The sequence below is a fragment of the Oncorhynchus mykiss genome, chromosome 24, assembly GCF_013265735.2.
Source record: "Oncorhynchus mykiss isolate Arlee chromosome 24, USDA_OmykA_1.1, whole genome shotgun sequence".
NCBI classification, from domain to species: domain Eukaryota; kingdom Metazoa; phylum Chordata; class Actinopteri; order Salmoniformes; family Salmonidae; genus Oncorhynchus; species Oncorhynchus mykiss.
This window is the reverse complement of record NC_048588.1, coordinates 31,100,459-31,118,481: the sequence shown is the minus strand read 5'-3', so window position 1 is coordinate 31,118,481 and position 18,023 is coordinate 31,100,459. Positions and strand designations below refer to the sequence as shown.

The following is an 18,023-nucleotide window of genomic DNA, read 5'->3' as shown; positions in this document are numbered from 1 at the left end:
CTGGCTTTCCTTGGCATCCATGAACACACTCCACTGATTCCTCAGGTGTTCTGAGGCATTCTGGGGCAACTCTTGTTTGATATTCAGAATAAAAACAGCTTTTAAAGAGAAGACAAGGGAAGGGATAGGAAGGGAAGAGAAGGGTCACATTGGCAGTATAGAGGACCAGGGGTTTTTAAGTGTCATTATGTTACTGTTTGAAGTGTCGTTATGTTACTGTTAGTTTGAAGTATCATTATGTTACTGTTAGTTTGAAGTATCGTTATGTTACTGTTTGTTTGAAGTATCATTATGTTACTGTTTGTTTGAAGTATCATTATGTTTGTTTGTTTGAAGTATCGTTATGTTTGTTTGTTTGAAGTATCATTATGTTACTGTTTGTTTGAAGTATCATTATGTTACTGTTTGTTTGAAGTATCATTATGTTACTGTTTGTTTGAAGTATCGTTATGTTTGTTTGTTTGAAGTATCATTATGTTTGTTTGTTTGAAGTATCATTATGTTACTGTTTGTTTGAAGTATCATTATGTTACTGTTTGTTTGAAGTATCGTTATGTTACTGTTTGTTTGAAGTATCATTATGTTTGTTTGAAGTATCATTATGTTACTGTTTGTTTGAAGTATCATTATGTTTGTTTGTTTGAAGTATCATTATGTTACTGTTTGTTTGAAGTATCGTTATGTTAATGCTTGTTTGAAGTATCATTATGTTACTGTTTGTTTGAAGTATCATTATGTTACTGTTTGTTTGAAGTATCATTATGTTTGTTTGTTTGAAGTATCGTTATGTTTGTTTGTTTGAAGTATCATTATGTTACTGTTTGTTTGAAGTATCGTTATGTTAATGCTTGTTTGAAGTATCATTATGTTACTGTTTGTTTGAAGTATCATTATGTTTGTTTGAAGTATCATTATGTTACTGTTTGTTTGAAGTATCATTATGTTTGTTTGTTTGAAGTATCATTATGTTACTGTTTGTTTGAAGTATCGTTATGTTAATGCTTGTTTGAAGTATCATTATGTTACTGTTTGTTTGAAGTATCATTATGTTACTGTTTGTTTGAAGTATCATTATGTTTGTTTGTTTGAAGTATCGTTATGTTTGTTTGTTTGAAGTATCATTATGTTACTGTTTGTTTGAAGTATCGTTATGTTAATGCTTGTTTGAAGTATCATTATGTTACTGTTTGTTTGAAGTATCATTATGTTACTGTTTGTTTGAAGTATCATTATGTTTGTTTGTTTGAAGTATCGTTATGTTTGTTTGTTTGAAGTATCATTATGTTTGTTTGAAGTATCATTATGTTAATGTTAGTTTGAAGTATCGTTATGTTACTGTTTGTTTGAAGTATCATTATGTTACTGTTTGTTTGAAGTATCATTATGTTACTGTTTGTTTGAAGTATCGTTATGTTTGTTTGAAGTATCATTATGTTACTGTTTGTTTGAAGTATCATTATGTTACTGTTTGAAGTGTCGTTATGTTACTGTTTGTTTGAAGTATCATTATGTTAGTTTGAAGTATCATTATGTTACTGTTTGTTTGAAGTATCATTATGTTACTGTTTGAAGTGTCGTTATGTTACTGTTTGTTTGAAGTATCATTATGTTACTGTTTGTTTGAAGTATCATTATGTTTGTTTGAAGTATCGTTATGTTACTGTTTGTTTGAAGTATCATTATGTTTGTTTGAAGTATCATTATGTTACTGTTTGTTTGAAGTATCATTATGTTTGTTTGAAGTATCGTTATGTTACTGTTTGTTTGAAGTATCGTTATGTTACTGTTTGTTTGAAGTATCATTATGTTTGTTTGAAGTATCATTATGTTACTGTTTGTTTGAAGTATCATTATGTTTGTTTGAAGTATCGTTGTGTTACTGTTTGTTTGAAGTATCATTATGTTTGTTTGAAGTATCATTATGTTACTGTTTGTTTGAAGTATCGTTATGTTACTGTTTGTTTGAAGTATCGTTATGTTTGTTTGTTTGAAGTATCATTATGTTACTGTTTGTTTGAAGTATCATTATGTTTGTTTGTTTGAAGTATCGTTATGTTACTGTTTGTTTGAAGTATCATTATGTTACTGTTTGTTTGAAGTATCATTATGTTTGTTTGTTTGAAGTATCGTTATGTTACTGTTTGTTTGAAGTATCATTATGTTTGTTTGAAGTATCGTTATGTTACTGTTTGTTTGAAGTATCATTATGTTTGTTTGAAGTATCATTATGTTTGTTTGTTTGAAGTATCGTTATGTTACTGTTTGTTTGAAGTGTCGTTATGTTACTGTTTGTTTGAAGTATCATTATGTTACTGTTTGTTTGAAGTATCGTTATGTTTGTTTGAAGTATCATTATGTTACTGTTTGTTTGAAGTATCGTTATGTTTGTTTGTTTGAAGTATCGTTATGTTTGTTTGTTTGAAGTATCGTTATGTTTGTTTGTTTGAAGTATCGTTATGTTTGTTTGTTTGAAGTATCGTTATGTTTGTTTGTTTGAAGTATCATTATGTTACTGTTTGTTTGAAGTATCATTATGTTACTGTTTGTTTGAAGTATCGTTATGTTACTGTTTGTTTGAAGTGTCATTATGTTTGTTTGAAGTATCGTTATGTTACTGTTTGTTTGAAGTATCGTTATGTTTGTTTGTTTGAAGTATCGTTATGTTACTGTTTGTTTGAAGTATCGTTATGTTTGTTTGTTTGAAGTATCATTATGTTACTGTTTGTTTGAAGTATCATTATGTTACTGTTTGTTTGAAGTATCGTTATGTTACTGTTTGTTTGAAGTATCGTTATGTTTGTTTGTTTGAAGTATCATTATGTTACTGTTTGTTTGAAGTATCATTATGTTTGTTTGTTTGAAGTATCGTTATGTTACTGTTTGTTTGAAGTATCATTATGTTACTGTTTGTTTGAAGTATCATTATGTTTGTTTGTTTGAAGTATTGTTATGTTACTGTTTGTTTGAAGTATCATTATGTTACTGTTTGTTTGAAGTATCATTATGTTTGTTTGTTTGAAGTATCGTTATGTTACTGTTTGTTTGAAGTATCATTATGTTTGTTTGTTTGAAGTATCGTTATGTTACTGTTTGTTTGAAGTATCATTATGTTACTGTTTGAAGTATCGTTATGTTTGTTTGTTTGAAGTATCATTATGTTACTGTTTGTTTGAAGTATCATTATGTTTGTTTGTTTGAAGTATCGTTATGTTACTGTTTGTTTGAGGTATCATTATGTTACTGTTTGTTTGAAGTATCATTATGTTACTGTTTGTTTGAAGTATCGTTATGTTACTGTTTGTTTGAAGTATTGTTATGTTACTGTTTGTTTGAAGTATCATTATGTTACTGTTTGTTTGAAGTATCATTATGTTACTGTTTGTTTGAAGTATCATTATGTTACTGTTTGTTTGAAGTATCATTATGTTACTGTTTGTTTGAAGTATCATTATGTTTGTTTGTTTGAAGTATCGTTATGTTACTGTTTGTTTGAAGTAGCGTTATGTTTGTTTGTTTGAAGTATCATTATGTTACTGTTTGTTTGAAGTATCATTATGTTTGTTTGTTTGAAGTATCATTATGTTACTGTTTGTTTGAAGTATCGTTATGTTTGTTTGTTTGAAGTATCGTTATGTTTGTTTGTTTGAAGTATCATTATGTTTGTTTGTTTGAAGTATCATTATGTTACTGTTTGTTTGAAGTATCGTTATGTTACTGTTTGTTTGAGGTATCATTATGTTACTGTTTGTTTGAAGTATCATTATGTTACTGTTTGTTTGAAGTATCATTATGTTACTGTTTGTTTGAAGTATCATTATGTTACTGTTTGTTTGAAGTATCATTATGTTAATGCTTGTTTGAAGTATTGTTATGTTACTGTTTGTTTGAAGTATCATTATGTTACTGTTTGTTTGAAGTATCGTTATGTTACTGTTAGTTTGAAGTATCATTATGTTACTGTTTGTTTGAAGTATCGTTATGTTTGTTTGTTTGAAGTATCATTATGTTACTGTTTGTTTGAAGTATCATTATGTTACTGTTTGTTTGAAGTATCATTATGTTTGTTTGTTTGAAGTATCATTATGTTACTGTTTGTTTGAAGTATCATTATGTTACTGTTTGTTTGAAGTATCATTATGTTACTGTTTGTTTGAAGTATCATTATGTTACTGTTTGTTTGAAGTATCATTATGTTACTGTTTGTTTGAAGTATCATTATGTTACTGTTTGTTTGAAGTATCATTATGTTACTGTTTGTTTGAAGTATCATTATGTTTGTTTGTTTGAAGTATCATTATGTTACTGTTTGTTTGAAGTATCATTATGTTTGTTTGTTTGAAGTATCGTTATGTTACTGTTTGTTTGAAGTATCATTATGTTAATGTTAGTTTGAAGTATCATTATGTTACTGTTTGTTTGAAGTATCGTTATGTTTGTTTGTTTGAAGTATCATTATGTTAATGCTTGTTTGAAGTATTGTTATGTTACTGTTTGTTTGAAGTATCATTATGTTACTGTTTGTTTGAAGTATCATTATGTTAATGCTTGTTTGAAGTATCATTATGTTAATGTTAGTTTGAAGTATCATTATGTTAATGTTAGTTTGAAGTATCATTATGTTACTGTTTGTTTGAAGTATCATTATGTTACTGTTTGTTTGAAGTATCATTATGTTACTGTTTGTTTGAAGTATCATTATGTTACTGTTTGTTTGAAGTATCATTATGTTACTGTTTGTTTGAAGTATCGTTATGTTACTGTTTGTTTGAAGTATCATTATGTTACTGTTTGTTTGAAGTATCATTATGTTACTGTTTGTTTGAAGTATCATTATGTTAATGTTAGTTTGAAGTATCGTTATGTTACTGTTTGTTTGAAGTATCATTATGTTACTGTTTGTTTGAAGTATCATTATGTTAATGTTAGTTTGAAGTATCGTTATGTTACTGTTTGTTTGAAGTATCATTATGTTTGTTTGTTTGAAGTATCATTATGTTACTGTTTGTTTGAAGTATCATTATGTTACTGTTTGAAGTGTCGTTATGTTACTGTTAGTTTGAAGTATCGTTATGTTACTGTTTGTTTGAAGTATCATTATGTTACTGTTTGTTTGAAGTATCATTATGTTACTGTTTGAAGTATCATTATGTTACTGTTTGAAGTATCGTTATGTTACTGTTTGTTTGAAGTATCATTATGTTACTGTTTGTTTGAAGTATCGTTATGTTACTGTTTGTTTGAAGTATCATTATGTTACTGTTTGTTTGAAGTATCGTTATGTTACTGTTTGTTTGAAGTATCATTATGTTAATGTTAGTTTGAAGTATCATTATGTTACTGTTTGTTTGAAGTATCGTTATGTTACTGTTTGTTTGAAGTATCATTATGTTACTGTTTGTTTGAGGGAGGGCTTAACAGCTAAAGCACTGGGACACTCACAAAGGCACAAGGTCAGGTCATGTCAGACCACGTAGGGCAGAAAGAGGGAGGTGGACTGGAGATCCCATTGAGGTCCCATAGGGCCGTTGACATGAGGATCCACTCCATCAGTTTTCCCACCTCTGCGTGGAGGTGGCACTGTCCCATTCCGCTCAGGCATATTTAGAGGGCCTGGACAACAGGGGGCCTCTGGAATGGGCCCGTGTGAATGGAGAGGCCTTCCTTTCTCTCTGCACCTTTCTTTGTCTCTGTGTATATCACCTCCACAGGAGGCTGCTGAAGGCAGAAACAATCTGACCATTATCCTGCATCACAGGGAGATGGCTCTATCCCAACACCGTCTTTTGGTAAAGCTGATAGTGTGAAACCCAGACTCAGCATGCGTTGTGGCTGCATTCATGCAGCATTTCATTTTCTAGGCCGATAATCACCCTCAACTACTAAACAAAAGAGTGGGAAGACAATACAGGGCATGTCTGCAGTCTGTCCCAGTGCTGACTGATTCCCTCCATACAGCAACATCAAATTAGTTTCGCCTCAAACTGTTGAGCTGGATGCCTTTTTGTTCTGTTCCATTATAAGGCCTTCATGCCCTTGACAGACCTGTTTTGCACAGGTGTGACAAATGCCTCCATCTGCTCTCAGTGGAGTAGCGGTTTGACAAAGAAAAATACCCTTGCTGTGTGTCTGTTTATTGACTGTGGCGGCTGTGTCACCACAACAGCCCAGTGCAGAGATCTCAGTGTGAATAGACTATAAAGCATTTCACCGCCTTGTTCACATAGCTTTCTAACATAGAGACAGGGATGGCAGGGCTAACATAGATAGGAGGAGTCAGGGGGCAGGGCTAACATAGACAGGAGGAGCCAGGGATGGCAGGGCTAACATGGACAGGAGGAGCCAGGGATGGCAGGGCTAACAGATAGGAGGAGTCAGGGGGCAGGGATAACATAGACAGGAGGAGTCAAGGGGGCAGGGATAACTTAGACAGGAGGAGTCAGGGGGCAGGGATAACATAGATAGAAGGAGTCAGGGGGCAGGGCTAACATAGATAGGAGGAGTCAGGGGGCAAGGATAACATAGATAGGAGGAGTCAGGGCTCTCTTCCTTTCTTCATCCTGTGATGTCTGATGTCTCTGACTCTCTGGTGTTTAATAGACTCCCACTTGTCATGTCTCCTCTTTTTAACTCACACCCATCCCGTCCCATCCTATTCCACCCCAGCCGATCCCTTCCCATCCCATCCTATTCCACCCCATCCCAGCCCATCCCATCCCATCCCATCCTATTCCACCCCATCCCAGCCCATCCCGTCCCAGCCCATCCCATCCTATTCCACCCCATAGCACCCCAGCCCATCCCATCCCATCCCATCCCATCCTATTCCACCCCATCCCATCCCATCCCATCCCGTCCCATCCTATTCCACCCCAGCCCATCCCATCCCAGCCCATCCTATTCCACCCCAGCCCATCCCATCCCAGCCCATCCCATCCTATTCCACCCCATCCCATCCCACCCCAGCCCATCCCATCCCAGCCCATCCTATTCCACCCCAGCCCATCCCATCCAATCCTATTCCACCCCATCCCATCCCAGCCCATCCCATCCCATCCCATCCCATCCTATTCCACCCCATCCCAATCCATCCCAGCCCATCCTATTCCACCCCAGCCCATCCCATCCCAGCCCATCCCATCCTATTCCACCCCACCCCATCCCATCCCATCCTATTCCAGCCCATCCCATCCCATCCTATTCCACCCCATCCCAGCCCAGCCCATCCCATCCCATCCCATCCCATCCTATTCCACCCCATCCCAGCCCATCCCAGCCCATCCCATCCTATTCCACCCCATCCCAGCCCATCCCAGCCCATCCCATCCTATTCCACCCCATCCCAGCCCATCCCAGCCCATCCTATTCCACCCCATCCCAGCCCATCCTATTCCACCCCAGCCCATCCCATCCCAGCCCATTCCAAGATGGCGTAGCAGTCAGACATGTGTTTGTCTTGCCCCTGCTAACAGTCTGTAAATAGTCTGTTTTTCGTTTCTTTCTATTCTGCCCTTGAGTTGCGTTCTCATGCAAAACTAGACAGATAGCTAACAACTAAGTCTTCAATAAAACTCCCAAGGCGTGACTTTTCTTGAATGAATATATTGAAAACGTTTATGTTGTGAAACTGCAAAATACAGAAAAGAATATACTTTAGTATTCAATTCAAATCGACATTGTAGATGTACATTATACCTTTCAAGTTGAAGTTGCATGAAAATACAAAGCACGTGCCAAGGTACCATGCATCTGGCATGATGCCAAACCATGTAGCTAATTGTTACTTATATGGTAATTGGCTAACTCCTTTCATTACTCTAATAATGTACAACCATATCTGTACAATAACAAAGCATATTGCACTAGAAACAGTAACACAACTACAGTATGGTATATTTTACAATTCGTTTGCATGATGCATTACTACATTTGCACACACTGTATATAGATTTTCCTATTTTGTTATTGACTGTACATTTGTTTATCCCATGTGTAACTCTATGTTGTTGTTTTTGTCACACTGCTTTGCTGTATCTTGGCCAGGTCGCAGTTGTAAATGAGAACTTGTTCTCAACCGGCCTACCTGGTTAAATAAAGGTGAAATAAACATTTTAAAAAAATATAATAATCCCATCCCAGCCGTTCCAACAAGTCCACGTAGAGTGCTGGAGTTCTTTGAAGAGCCTCCTCAGCTGTTATCCACATCCACATGCATGTCCTCCCGTCACCTCTCATCTCTTCCCTGTCCCAGCCCATCTTCCCTCTGGCCCAGCCTCAGCTCTAATGCCATACCACTGACACAGCCACTCTGACGGGCATACAGCACAGGGCATCACGCTGCTTTTGATTGGCATTCACAGATCAGCCCGCCCATTCACCCGTCCGTCAGCACAGTCCGTTACACCTGGATGGCCCTGGTTTATGTGTAGAGCCGTTTTAAGTGTCCATGTGGGACCAGTCATTCTGTGAGGAAGGGACACATCCCACACAGCACTGTTAAATCTCTCCCTAACCAGACGGTTGTTGTGTGCTGTCATTCCCTCCCAAGGCCCAGCTCTGCAGAATTCAGGCTATGGACATAACCAGTCAAATACTGGTTTACAATGAAATTTCACAGACCACTGCAGATAATGACACACACAACACAGAGAGGATGTTATTGTGGAAATAGCATATAAACAGCAGGGCTAGCAAAATGTGTTCTGTTTCAACAGAGTGAAACCTCATTATGGGAAAGGCCATGTGTATGATCACTGGGCAGTTAGACACACTGGGCAGTTAGACACACCTATGATCCCTGGGCAGTTAGACACACCTATGATCCCTGGGCAGTTTGACGCACTGGGCAGTTAGACACACCTATGATCCCTGGGCAGTTTGACACACTGGGCAGTTAGACACACCTATGATCACTGGGCAGTTAGACACACCTATGATCACTGGGCAGTTAGACACACCTATGATCAGTGGACAGTTAGACACACCTATGATCACTGGGCAGTTTGACACACCTATGATCAGTGGACAGTTAGACACACTGGGCAGTTAGACACACCTATGATCACTGGGCAGTTAGACACACCTATGATCCCTGGGCAGTTTGACACACCTACGATCACTGGGCTGTTAGACACACCTACGATCAGTGGACAGTTAGACACACCTACGATCACTGGGCAGTTAGACACACCTACGATCACTGGGCAGTTAGACACACCTACGATCACTGGGCTGTTAGACACACCTACGATCCCTGGGCAGTTAGACACACCTGCTCTGCTCTGTCCTCAAACCACCTCTCTAGAGCCATTGATTGATGAGGGTATTGTTTCCATGCTGATGAACAGTGTGTGTGTGTCTGTGTGTGTGTGTCTGTGTGTGTGTGTGCGTGTGTGTGCGTGTGTGTGTGTGTGTGTGTGTGTGTGTGTGTGTGTGTGTGTGTGTGTGTGTGTGTGTGTGTGTGTGTGTGTGTGTGTGTGTGTGTGTGTGTGTGTGCATGTGTGTCAGCCTGACTGAGCCTGAGAGTAAGGGTGTAGCTGGGACTGGGTCAGGGGAGGGGCATTATGGGCGAGGTGTCTTTGAGTGAAGCAACCCTGATGACAGGAGAGAGCAGGCTTTGTTCTCACATAGGGAGAAATGACAGGTCCCAACAAAGTTACAGTGGCGCACACACACCCACTTACATACACACACACACACATGTAATGTTGTGTATGTGCAACCACTGCCAATAAACTAGTTCCAAGGTTGATGCAGAGGCTGTGTGCTTATCAGTAACTGCTGGCTGAATTCAGAGACAGATATGATTTGATTCAATTTCCACCAGATTATGCGCTTTCAATTATGCTGTGAAACTGCCAGCCGCTTCTTTTTCATCTTCCCCCGGTGCAGCTAGTGGGCGGCTGAGGGCGGGGGACAGGCTATCACGCTGTTTATGAGTAAGAGCTGTGATTAGGAGAACACCCTAAGGCAGTGTTCAGTCATGTCAATAGTCCTGAACACATCCATGGCTGGGCGTTCTGGGTTCAGGATGAAGCTGTGTCCGCTGTCATGTCAATAGTACTGAACACATCCATGGCTGGGCGTTCTGAGTTCAGGATGAAGCTGTGTCCGCTGTCATATCAATAGTACTGAACACATCCATGGCTGGGCATTCTGGGTTCAGGATGAGCTGTATCAGCTGTCATATCAATAGTACTGAACACATCCATGGCTGGGCGTTCTGGGTTCAGGATGAAGCTGTGTCCGCTGTCATGTCAATAGTACTGAACACATCCATGGCTGGGCATTCTGGGTTCAGGATGAGCTGTATCAGCTGTCATATCAATAGTACTGAACACATCCATGGCTGGGCTTCTGGGTTCAGGATGAAGCTGTGTCCGCTGTCATGTCAATAGTACTGAACACATCCATGGCTGGGCGTTCTGGGCTCAGGATGGAGCTGTATCAACTGTCACATCAATAGTACTGAACACATCCATGGCTGGGCGTTCTGGGCTCAGGATGGAGCTGTATCATTTTCATGTACCATAACATGCCCAGAGAGGAACACAGTGTCATGAGGCTAATCATCCTTACTGATCTCTTACTGATCTCTTACTGATCTCTTCAAGGCCTGGGGCTAATCATCCTTACTGATCAATTCGGGGCATGGCTAATCATCCTTACTGATAAATTCGGGCCTGGCTAATCATCCTTACTGATCAATTCGGGCCTGGCTAATCATCCTTACTGATCAATTCGGGCCTGGCTAATCATCCTTACTGATCCCTTCAAGGCCTGGGGCTAATCATCCTTACTGATCTCTTCAAGGTCTGGGGCTAATCATCCTTACTGATCTCTTCAAGGCCTGGGGCTAATCATCCTTACTGATCTCTTTAAGGCCTGGGGCTAATCATCCTTACTGATCAATTCGGGGCCTGGCTAATCATCCTTACTGATCAATTCGGGGCCTGGCTAATCATCCTTACTAATCCCTTCGGGGCCTGGCTAATCATCCTTACTGATCTCTTCTGAGCCTGGCTAATCATCCTTACTAATCCCTTCGGGGCCTGGCTAATCATCCTTACTGATCTCTTCTGAGCCTGGCTAATCATCCTTACTGATCCCTTCTGGGTCTGGCTAATCCTTACTGATCCCTTCTGGGTCTGGCTAATCATCCTAATCTATCCCTTCTGGGCATGGCTAATCATCCTTACTGATCCCTTCTGGGCCTGGCTAATCATCCTTACTGATCTCTTCTGGGCCTGGCTAATCATTCTTACTGATCCCTTCTGGGCCTGGCTATTAAACCTTACTGATCCCTTCTGGGTCTGGCTAATCATCCTTACTGATCCCTTCTGGGCATGGCTAATCATCCTTACTGATCCCTTCTGGGCACGGCTAATCATCCTTGCTGATCCCTTCTGGGCCTGGCTAATCATCCTTACTGATCCCTTCTGGGCCTGGCTAATCATCCTTACTGATCCCTTCTGGTTCTGGATAATCATCCTTGCTGATCCCTTCTGGGCCTGGCTAATCATCCTTACTGATCCCTTCTGGGCCTGGCTAAATCATCAGCCTACTGGCCAAATGTCCAATGTGATGTTATTAGCAAATGGTAGACTGAAGAGTCAAACATGATTCAACATCTGATCATAACCCACGCAGACCCATGTTCTTACTATCCTCTTCTCTGTCCATCCCTAGCAGCTGACTGAAGCTCCATCCACCCTACACACTCAGCCTTTCAGAGCGAACAAACACACCATCACTTCTCCACCATGTAACTCTCTACAGGGAATGTGGTATATAGGCATATGGTGGGCCCATCAAGGTCAGCTCTCCACTGCTCTACTCACCAGCAGCTGGGGGGTGATTGATACTGCTGATCCCTTCACTACACTCTGAATTAAAACAGATGAATTGGTGGCTGGTCTTGAACGCTGAATAAATCAGATAGAGAGGGAACGTCTCCAATCCCTCAGCGCTGCGGAGACCAAATTTCCTCTTTTTCAGGAACTTTTTCATTTCATCATAGCAGTGAGTGTTTGTTCGACTGGCTGATGTTACTCAGCAGGATCCTAATCAATGTTGCTGCTTGACTAATGAATCAAGACTAATTATGAGACTCGCTCATTAAATGTTACAACAACTACAGTTTGCTGATTTGGAGTTATAAATCATTATTGGTGAAACAACAGGGGACAAATCAATCATTGTGAGGTTAACACTGACATTAATATGGTATGAAATACTTTGATGAACATGACAGCTCAATCTCACACACAACCAGTTCCACTCACAGTGATTCGTTCATCTCTGTCATCGATGTTGGCACTGTCCTTCTTCCAGGATATGCTAGGTTCAGGATGCCCGCGAGGGGGCATACACTCTAGGACTGCAGGCTCGCCCGCTGCCACCATCACATCTGCAGGATTCTGTCTGAAGTCATCACGTAGTACTGCAGAAAGAGATGGAGAGAAACGGGTTACCGTGAGTTCAGCAGCGGCAGAGATGAGCTTTGACACAAAGGGCATAATAACACCAAAACCAGCCACTCCAGTTAGACAGGAACGTAGATTTGACATACCTCACTCAGATGCATTGTACCATCTACAGACCACAGCACTGATCTACAGCAACAACATAATGACAAAAGGAAACCGCTACTGTGTTATCATAACCTATAATTGGGTACTGTCACCGATTCGTCACCACGTGGACATGGCCGCAGTGACCACTTCTATCAGAGGAGACTATACAGGACCAGGGATCGTCATACCACAAACGGCTGGACCACTGGCCACAGATTGGAGTGTCTTCCCCTACCCACAAGGCCTTGTTGACAATGAGATAAACATGTGTGCATCCACACATGAGCGGCTTTGACCAGTCATCTCTCCTCTTTACCACCTCACACTGTCTCTCTGTGTCAGCCTACTGAGTGTGTGAGTGACACACTTTGACCTATCATCTCCCCATTACCACCTCACACTGTCTCTCTGTGTCAGCCTACTGAGTGTGTGAGTGACACACTTTGACCTATCATCTCCCCTCACTACCACCTCACACTGTCTCTCTGTGTCAGCCTACTGAGTGTGTGAGTGACACACTTTGACCTATCATCTCCCCATTACCACCTCACACTGTCTCTCTGTGTCAGCCTACTGAGTGTGTGAGTGACACACTTTGACCTATCATCTCCCCTCATTACCACCTAACACTGTCTCTCTATGTCAGCCTAATGAGTGTGTGAGTGACACACTCTGACGTGGGGTATAAGAAACGCCTCCAGACACACACATCATCCCCTCTTCATCATCGCGTCACTTTCACTTCCTGTTTATCCACACAACCCTGCCACTGACTGATGGAGCCTATGTTTGCATTACAACCCATCTACAGGTATTGCCACTTTAAACACGGCTGTTGTACAGGGTTCACAACCGGATTGGGAAGCGCTGCAATATATACCACTCCCCTCGCTGACATCAAACCCGCTCCTATAGTCACTCAGAGATGCATTTTCCCAGTTAAAAGGCCCATTAGTGTGGGGGTGTAGGAGCTTGTGCATCCCTGTCTAATGTCTAATGGATGAGAACAACAGCGTCTGAGCTAATGTGACAGAGGGAAATGCTGTTTTAATGGGAACCAATGATACGTGAGCTGTCTCATTCATCTTGACAACAGCATGATAGTATCACAGCATCATATAAACACTACGGACATTAGAGACAGTGTCCTTTATCTAGACTAAATGAATAGAACACAAACCACATCCTATGCTCTACAAAGTGCACTACTTTTGACTAGACTTGTCATCAGAAGTAGTGCACTTAACACTCTATGAAATGTATACCCCAGTAACTCAGTCCAGTAACAATATGGAAAAGTATGTATATCACAGCAACATTGTAAAAGCTGAGAGGCAGGATGGTTGTGGGGCTGCAATCAGAGGGTCAGAACCTAGCTAAAGCCTAGCTCTGCCTCCCCAGTGGTAGTGTTGAAGATAAACTGGAGAGATTTACGAGAGGACAGAAGGTAATGAAAAACCAACAACCCTCCATCTATAGACGGCGTGCCAGTAATCACTTTCCCAGCTCGGGTGTATCTGTCTGTACACACACACACCATGCTCTCATAAACTACAGGCTGAAATTCTACTCAGCCTAAAGTATGCAGGGTCAGCACAATGTGTACCTGTGTATGATGGTCCTGGCTATGAGTTTATGAGTGTTTGTGTATGGAAAGGGAAGGGGGATACCTAGTCAGATGTCCAACTGAATGTATTCAACTGAAATGTGTCTTCCACATTTAACCCCACCCCTCTGAATCCCCTCTGAGGTGCGGGGGGCTGGCTTAATTGACATCCATGTCATCGGTGCCTGGGGAACAGTGGGTTAACTGTCTTGCTCAGGGGAAGAATGACAGATTTTTAACTCGTCAGCTCGGGATTTGATCCACCTTCCGGTTACTGGCCCAATGCTCTAAGTGGACCCTGTATGTGTCTATACTCATGTGAATGTGTGTGTACGTGTGTGTGTGTGTGTGTGTGTGTGTGTGTGTGTGTGTGTGTGTGTGTGTGTGTGTGTGTGTGTGTGTGTGCGAGTACGTGTGTGTGTGTGTGCGTGTGTGTCTGTGTGTGTGTGTGTGTACGTGTGTGCGTGTGCGTGTGCATGTGCGTCTGTGTGTGTGTGTTTCTGAATCTGTTTGACTGTGTGTGTGTGTGTGTGTGTGTGTGTGTGTGCGTGCGTACGTGCGTGCGTGTGTGCATGTGTGTGTGTGTGGAATACGACCAGAATATTCTCCTCTCCACCATCTCATTGTCATGCCCCTGAACTTGCTCCTAGTCACCATGGTGCACCTCCTCCACCTCCCTCCACCTACTCCCCCTGAACCCCTCCTATTCACCATGGTGCACCTCATCCACCTCCCTCCACCTACTCCCCCTGAACCTGCTCCTAGTCACCATGGTGCACCTCCTCCACCTCCCTCCACCTACTCCCCCTGAACCTGCTCCTAGTCACCATGGTGCACCTCCTCCACCTCCCTCCACCTACTCCCCCTGAACCTGCTCCTAGTCACCATGGTGCACCTCCTCCACCTCCCTCCACCTACTCCCCCTGAACCTGCTCCTAGTCACCATGGTGCACCTCCTCCACCTCCCTCCACCTACTCCCCCTGAACCTGCTCCTAGTCACCATGGTGCACCTCCTCCACCTCCCTCCACCTACTTCCCCTGAACCTGCTCCTAGTCACCATGGTGCACCTCCCTCCACCTACTAACCCCTCAACCTTCTCCTAGTCACCATGGTGCACCTCCTCCACCTCCCTCCACCTACTTCCCCCGAACCTGCTCCTAGTCACCATGGTGCACCTCCTCCCCCTCCCTCCACCTACTTCCCCTGAACCTGCTCCTAGTCACCATGGTGCACCTCCTCCACGTCCCTCCACTTACTCCCCCTGAACCTGCTCCTAGTCACCATGGTGCACCTCCTCCACCTCCCTCCACCTACTCCCCCTGAACCTGCTCCTAGTCACCATGGTGCACCTCCTCCACCTCCCTCCACCTACTCCCCCTGAACCTGCTCCTAGTCACCATGGTGCACCTCCTCCCCCTCCCTCCACCTACTCCCCCTGAACCTGCTTCTAGTCACCTCCTCCACCTCCGTCCGCCCCACACAGATCAAAGATAGGCTCACGCCAGGAAACATCAACTTCCTGACAGCCAACAAATTCCTGCCTAAACCCTTTAAGCACTTAATTGGCCATCGCTGAGATACCCCTCTCTCCCTCTGCCTGCTCCTTGTAGCATGAGGGAGGTGGTTTCTGTATGGCAGTGGGGAGGGGAACCCAATCCCCCTGTAGGAATTGGCTTTCAGATGGAGATATATGGGAGGTAATGGTTTCTCCAGGCTTCTCTGGCTAATCAGGGGACCCTACACCTTCTCATGTACAGCAGCAGAAACTATATGACCCCCGTCACAACACAAGTCTCCACATGCGGTGTACCTGACTCTAAAGCAATGGGATTTGTATATTTCTTATCTCTTGTTGGTAGTCAGAGGTGTTGTTGATGACAATATAAGCCTCCATGGAAACGCAGGTTTGCAAAAGGAATGTAAAAAATAATTGTTTGCACACAACACATATTCTAGCTTGGCAAAATACTCTTAGTCCTCCACATAGCCTAACAACACTCCAGCTGAGTTGTGAATGTGCTCATGAGCGCGGGTCAAAAGAGACAGGGTAGTCCCGCTGAGAAAAAGGAGGATATAAACATAAACATCAGCTTCACTAGAACACTGGCTCCATCTGTACAGGCAAGGCCAGCCGGATGGAAATATCCTGATCAGAGATGTTGTGTGAGTCAAAGCCTTGACAAGTGCCGCAAAATCCTCCCACTGAAAGATAACTCTTCACACTCCAACCGATAGCAAGGCTACATGAAGACAGACACTCTCCTCAGCTAGAGAACACTAGAGGAGAGGAGACTAGAGAACGGACACTAGAGGAAATGAGACTAGAGGACACTAGATGAGAGGAGACTAGAGGAGAGGAGACTAGAGAACACTAGAGGAGAGGCGACTAGAGAACGGACACTAGAGGAAAGGAGACTAGAGAACACTAGATGAGAGGAGACTAGAGGAGAGGAGACTAGAGAACACTAGTGGAGAGGAGACTAGAGAACGGACACTAGAGGAAAGGAGACTAGAGAACACTAGAGGAGAGGAGACTAGAGGAGAGGAGACTAGAGAACACTAGAGGAGAGGAGACTAGAGAACGGACACTAGAGGAAAGGAGACTAGAGAACACTAGAGGAGAGGAGACTAGAGAACGGACACTAGAGGAAAGGAGACTAGAGAACACTAGAGGAGAGGAGACTAGAGAACGGACACTAGAGGAAAGGAGACTAGAGGACACTAGATGAGAGGAGACTAGAGGAGAGGAGACTAGAGAACACTAGAGGAGAGGAGACTAAAGAAAAATAGAGAAAAGGACACTAGAGAACAGTAGAGGAGTGGAAACTAGAGAACAGTAGAGGAGAGGAGGCAAGAGAACACTAGAGGATAGAAGAAGAGAACATTAAAGGAGAGGAGATGTAGAGGAGACTAGAGAACATTAGAGAGGAGAGGAGACGTAGAGGAGACCAGATAAAACTAGAGGAGAGGAGCCTAGAGAACAATAGAGGAAAGGAGACCAAAGAACACTAGAGGAGAGGAGACTACAAAACACTAGAGGAAAGGAGACTAGAGAACAGTAGAGATGAGACCTGATAACACTGGAGGAGAGGAGACTAGGATACAGTAGAGGAAAGGAGACTAGAGAACAGTAGAGATGAGACCTGATAACACTGTAGGAGAGGAGACTAGGATACAGTAGAGGAAAGGAGACTAGAGAACAGTAGAGATGAGACCTGATAACACTGGAGGAGAGGAGACTAGGATACAGTAGAGGAAAGGAGACTAGAGAACAGTAGAGATGAGACCTGATAACACTGGAGGAGAGGAGACTAGGATACAGTAGAGGAAAGGAGACAAGAGAACAGTAGAGATGATACCTGTTAACACTGGAGGAGAGGAGACTAGGAAACAGTAGAGGAGAGGAGAGTAGAGAACAGTAGAGTTGAAACCTGATAACACTGGAGGAGAGGAGACTAGGATACAGTAGAGGAGAGGAGACTAGAGAACAGTAGAGATGAGACCTGATAACACTGGAGGAGAGGAGACTAGGATACAGTAGAGGAGAGGAGACTAGAGAACAGTAGAGATGAGACCTGATAACACTGGAGGAGAGGAGACTAGGATAAAGTAGGGGAGAGGAGACTAGAGAACACTGGAGGAGAGGAGACTAGAGAGACTTTTAACTCGATTCTCTCTGGGTATGGAGTGAGATGAAGGGAGAGAGAGAGGGAGAGAAGGGGAGAGAGAGGAAGGCCAAAGGAGAGCTGTCATCCTCTAGTGTTTAAAACAACACAACCAAGTGACCTCCAATCCTCCTCTACATCCCTCACTCCCCCGCCTGGCTCGCTGTCCTCTCTCCTA

The 18,023-nt window shown here is 42.5% G+C and overlaps 1 protein-coding gene across 5 annotated transcripts in view; it reads right to left on the bottom strand.

Moving 5' to 3' along the window:
* Positions 1-18,023, bottom strand: part of LOC110503393 (roundabout homolog 1) — a 528,269-nt gene that overhangs the window by 117,629 nt on the left and 392,617 nt on the right. For all 5 annotated transcript variants that reach the window (XM_036961725.1, XM_036961721.1, XM_036961723.1 and 2 more), the window contains one exon: positions 12,282-12,439. In XM_036961725.1, the coding sequence (XP_036817620.1) occupies positions 12,282-12,439 (158 nt within the window). The remainder of the gene's footprint in view (positions 1-12,281; positions 12,440-18,023) is intronic.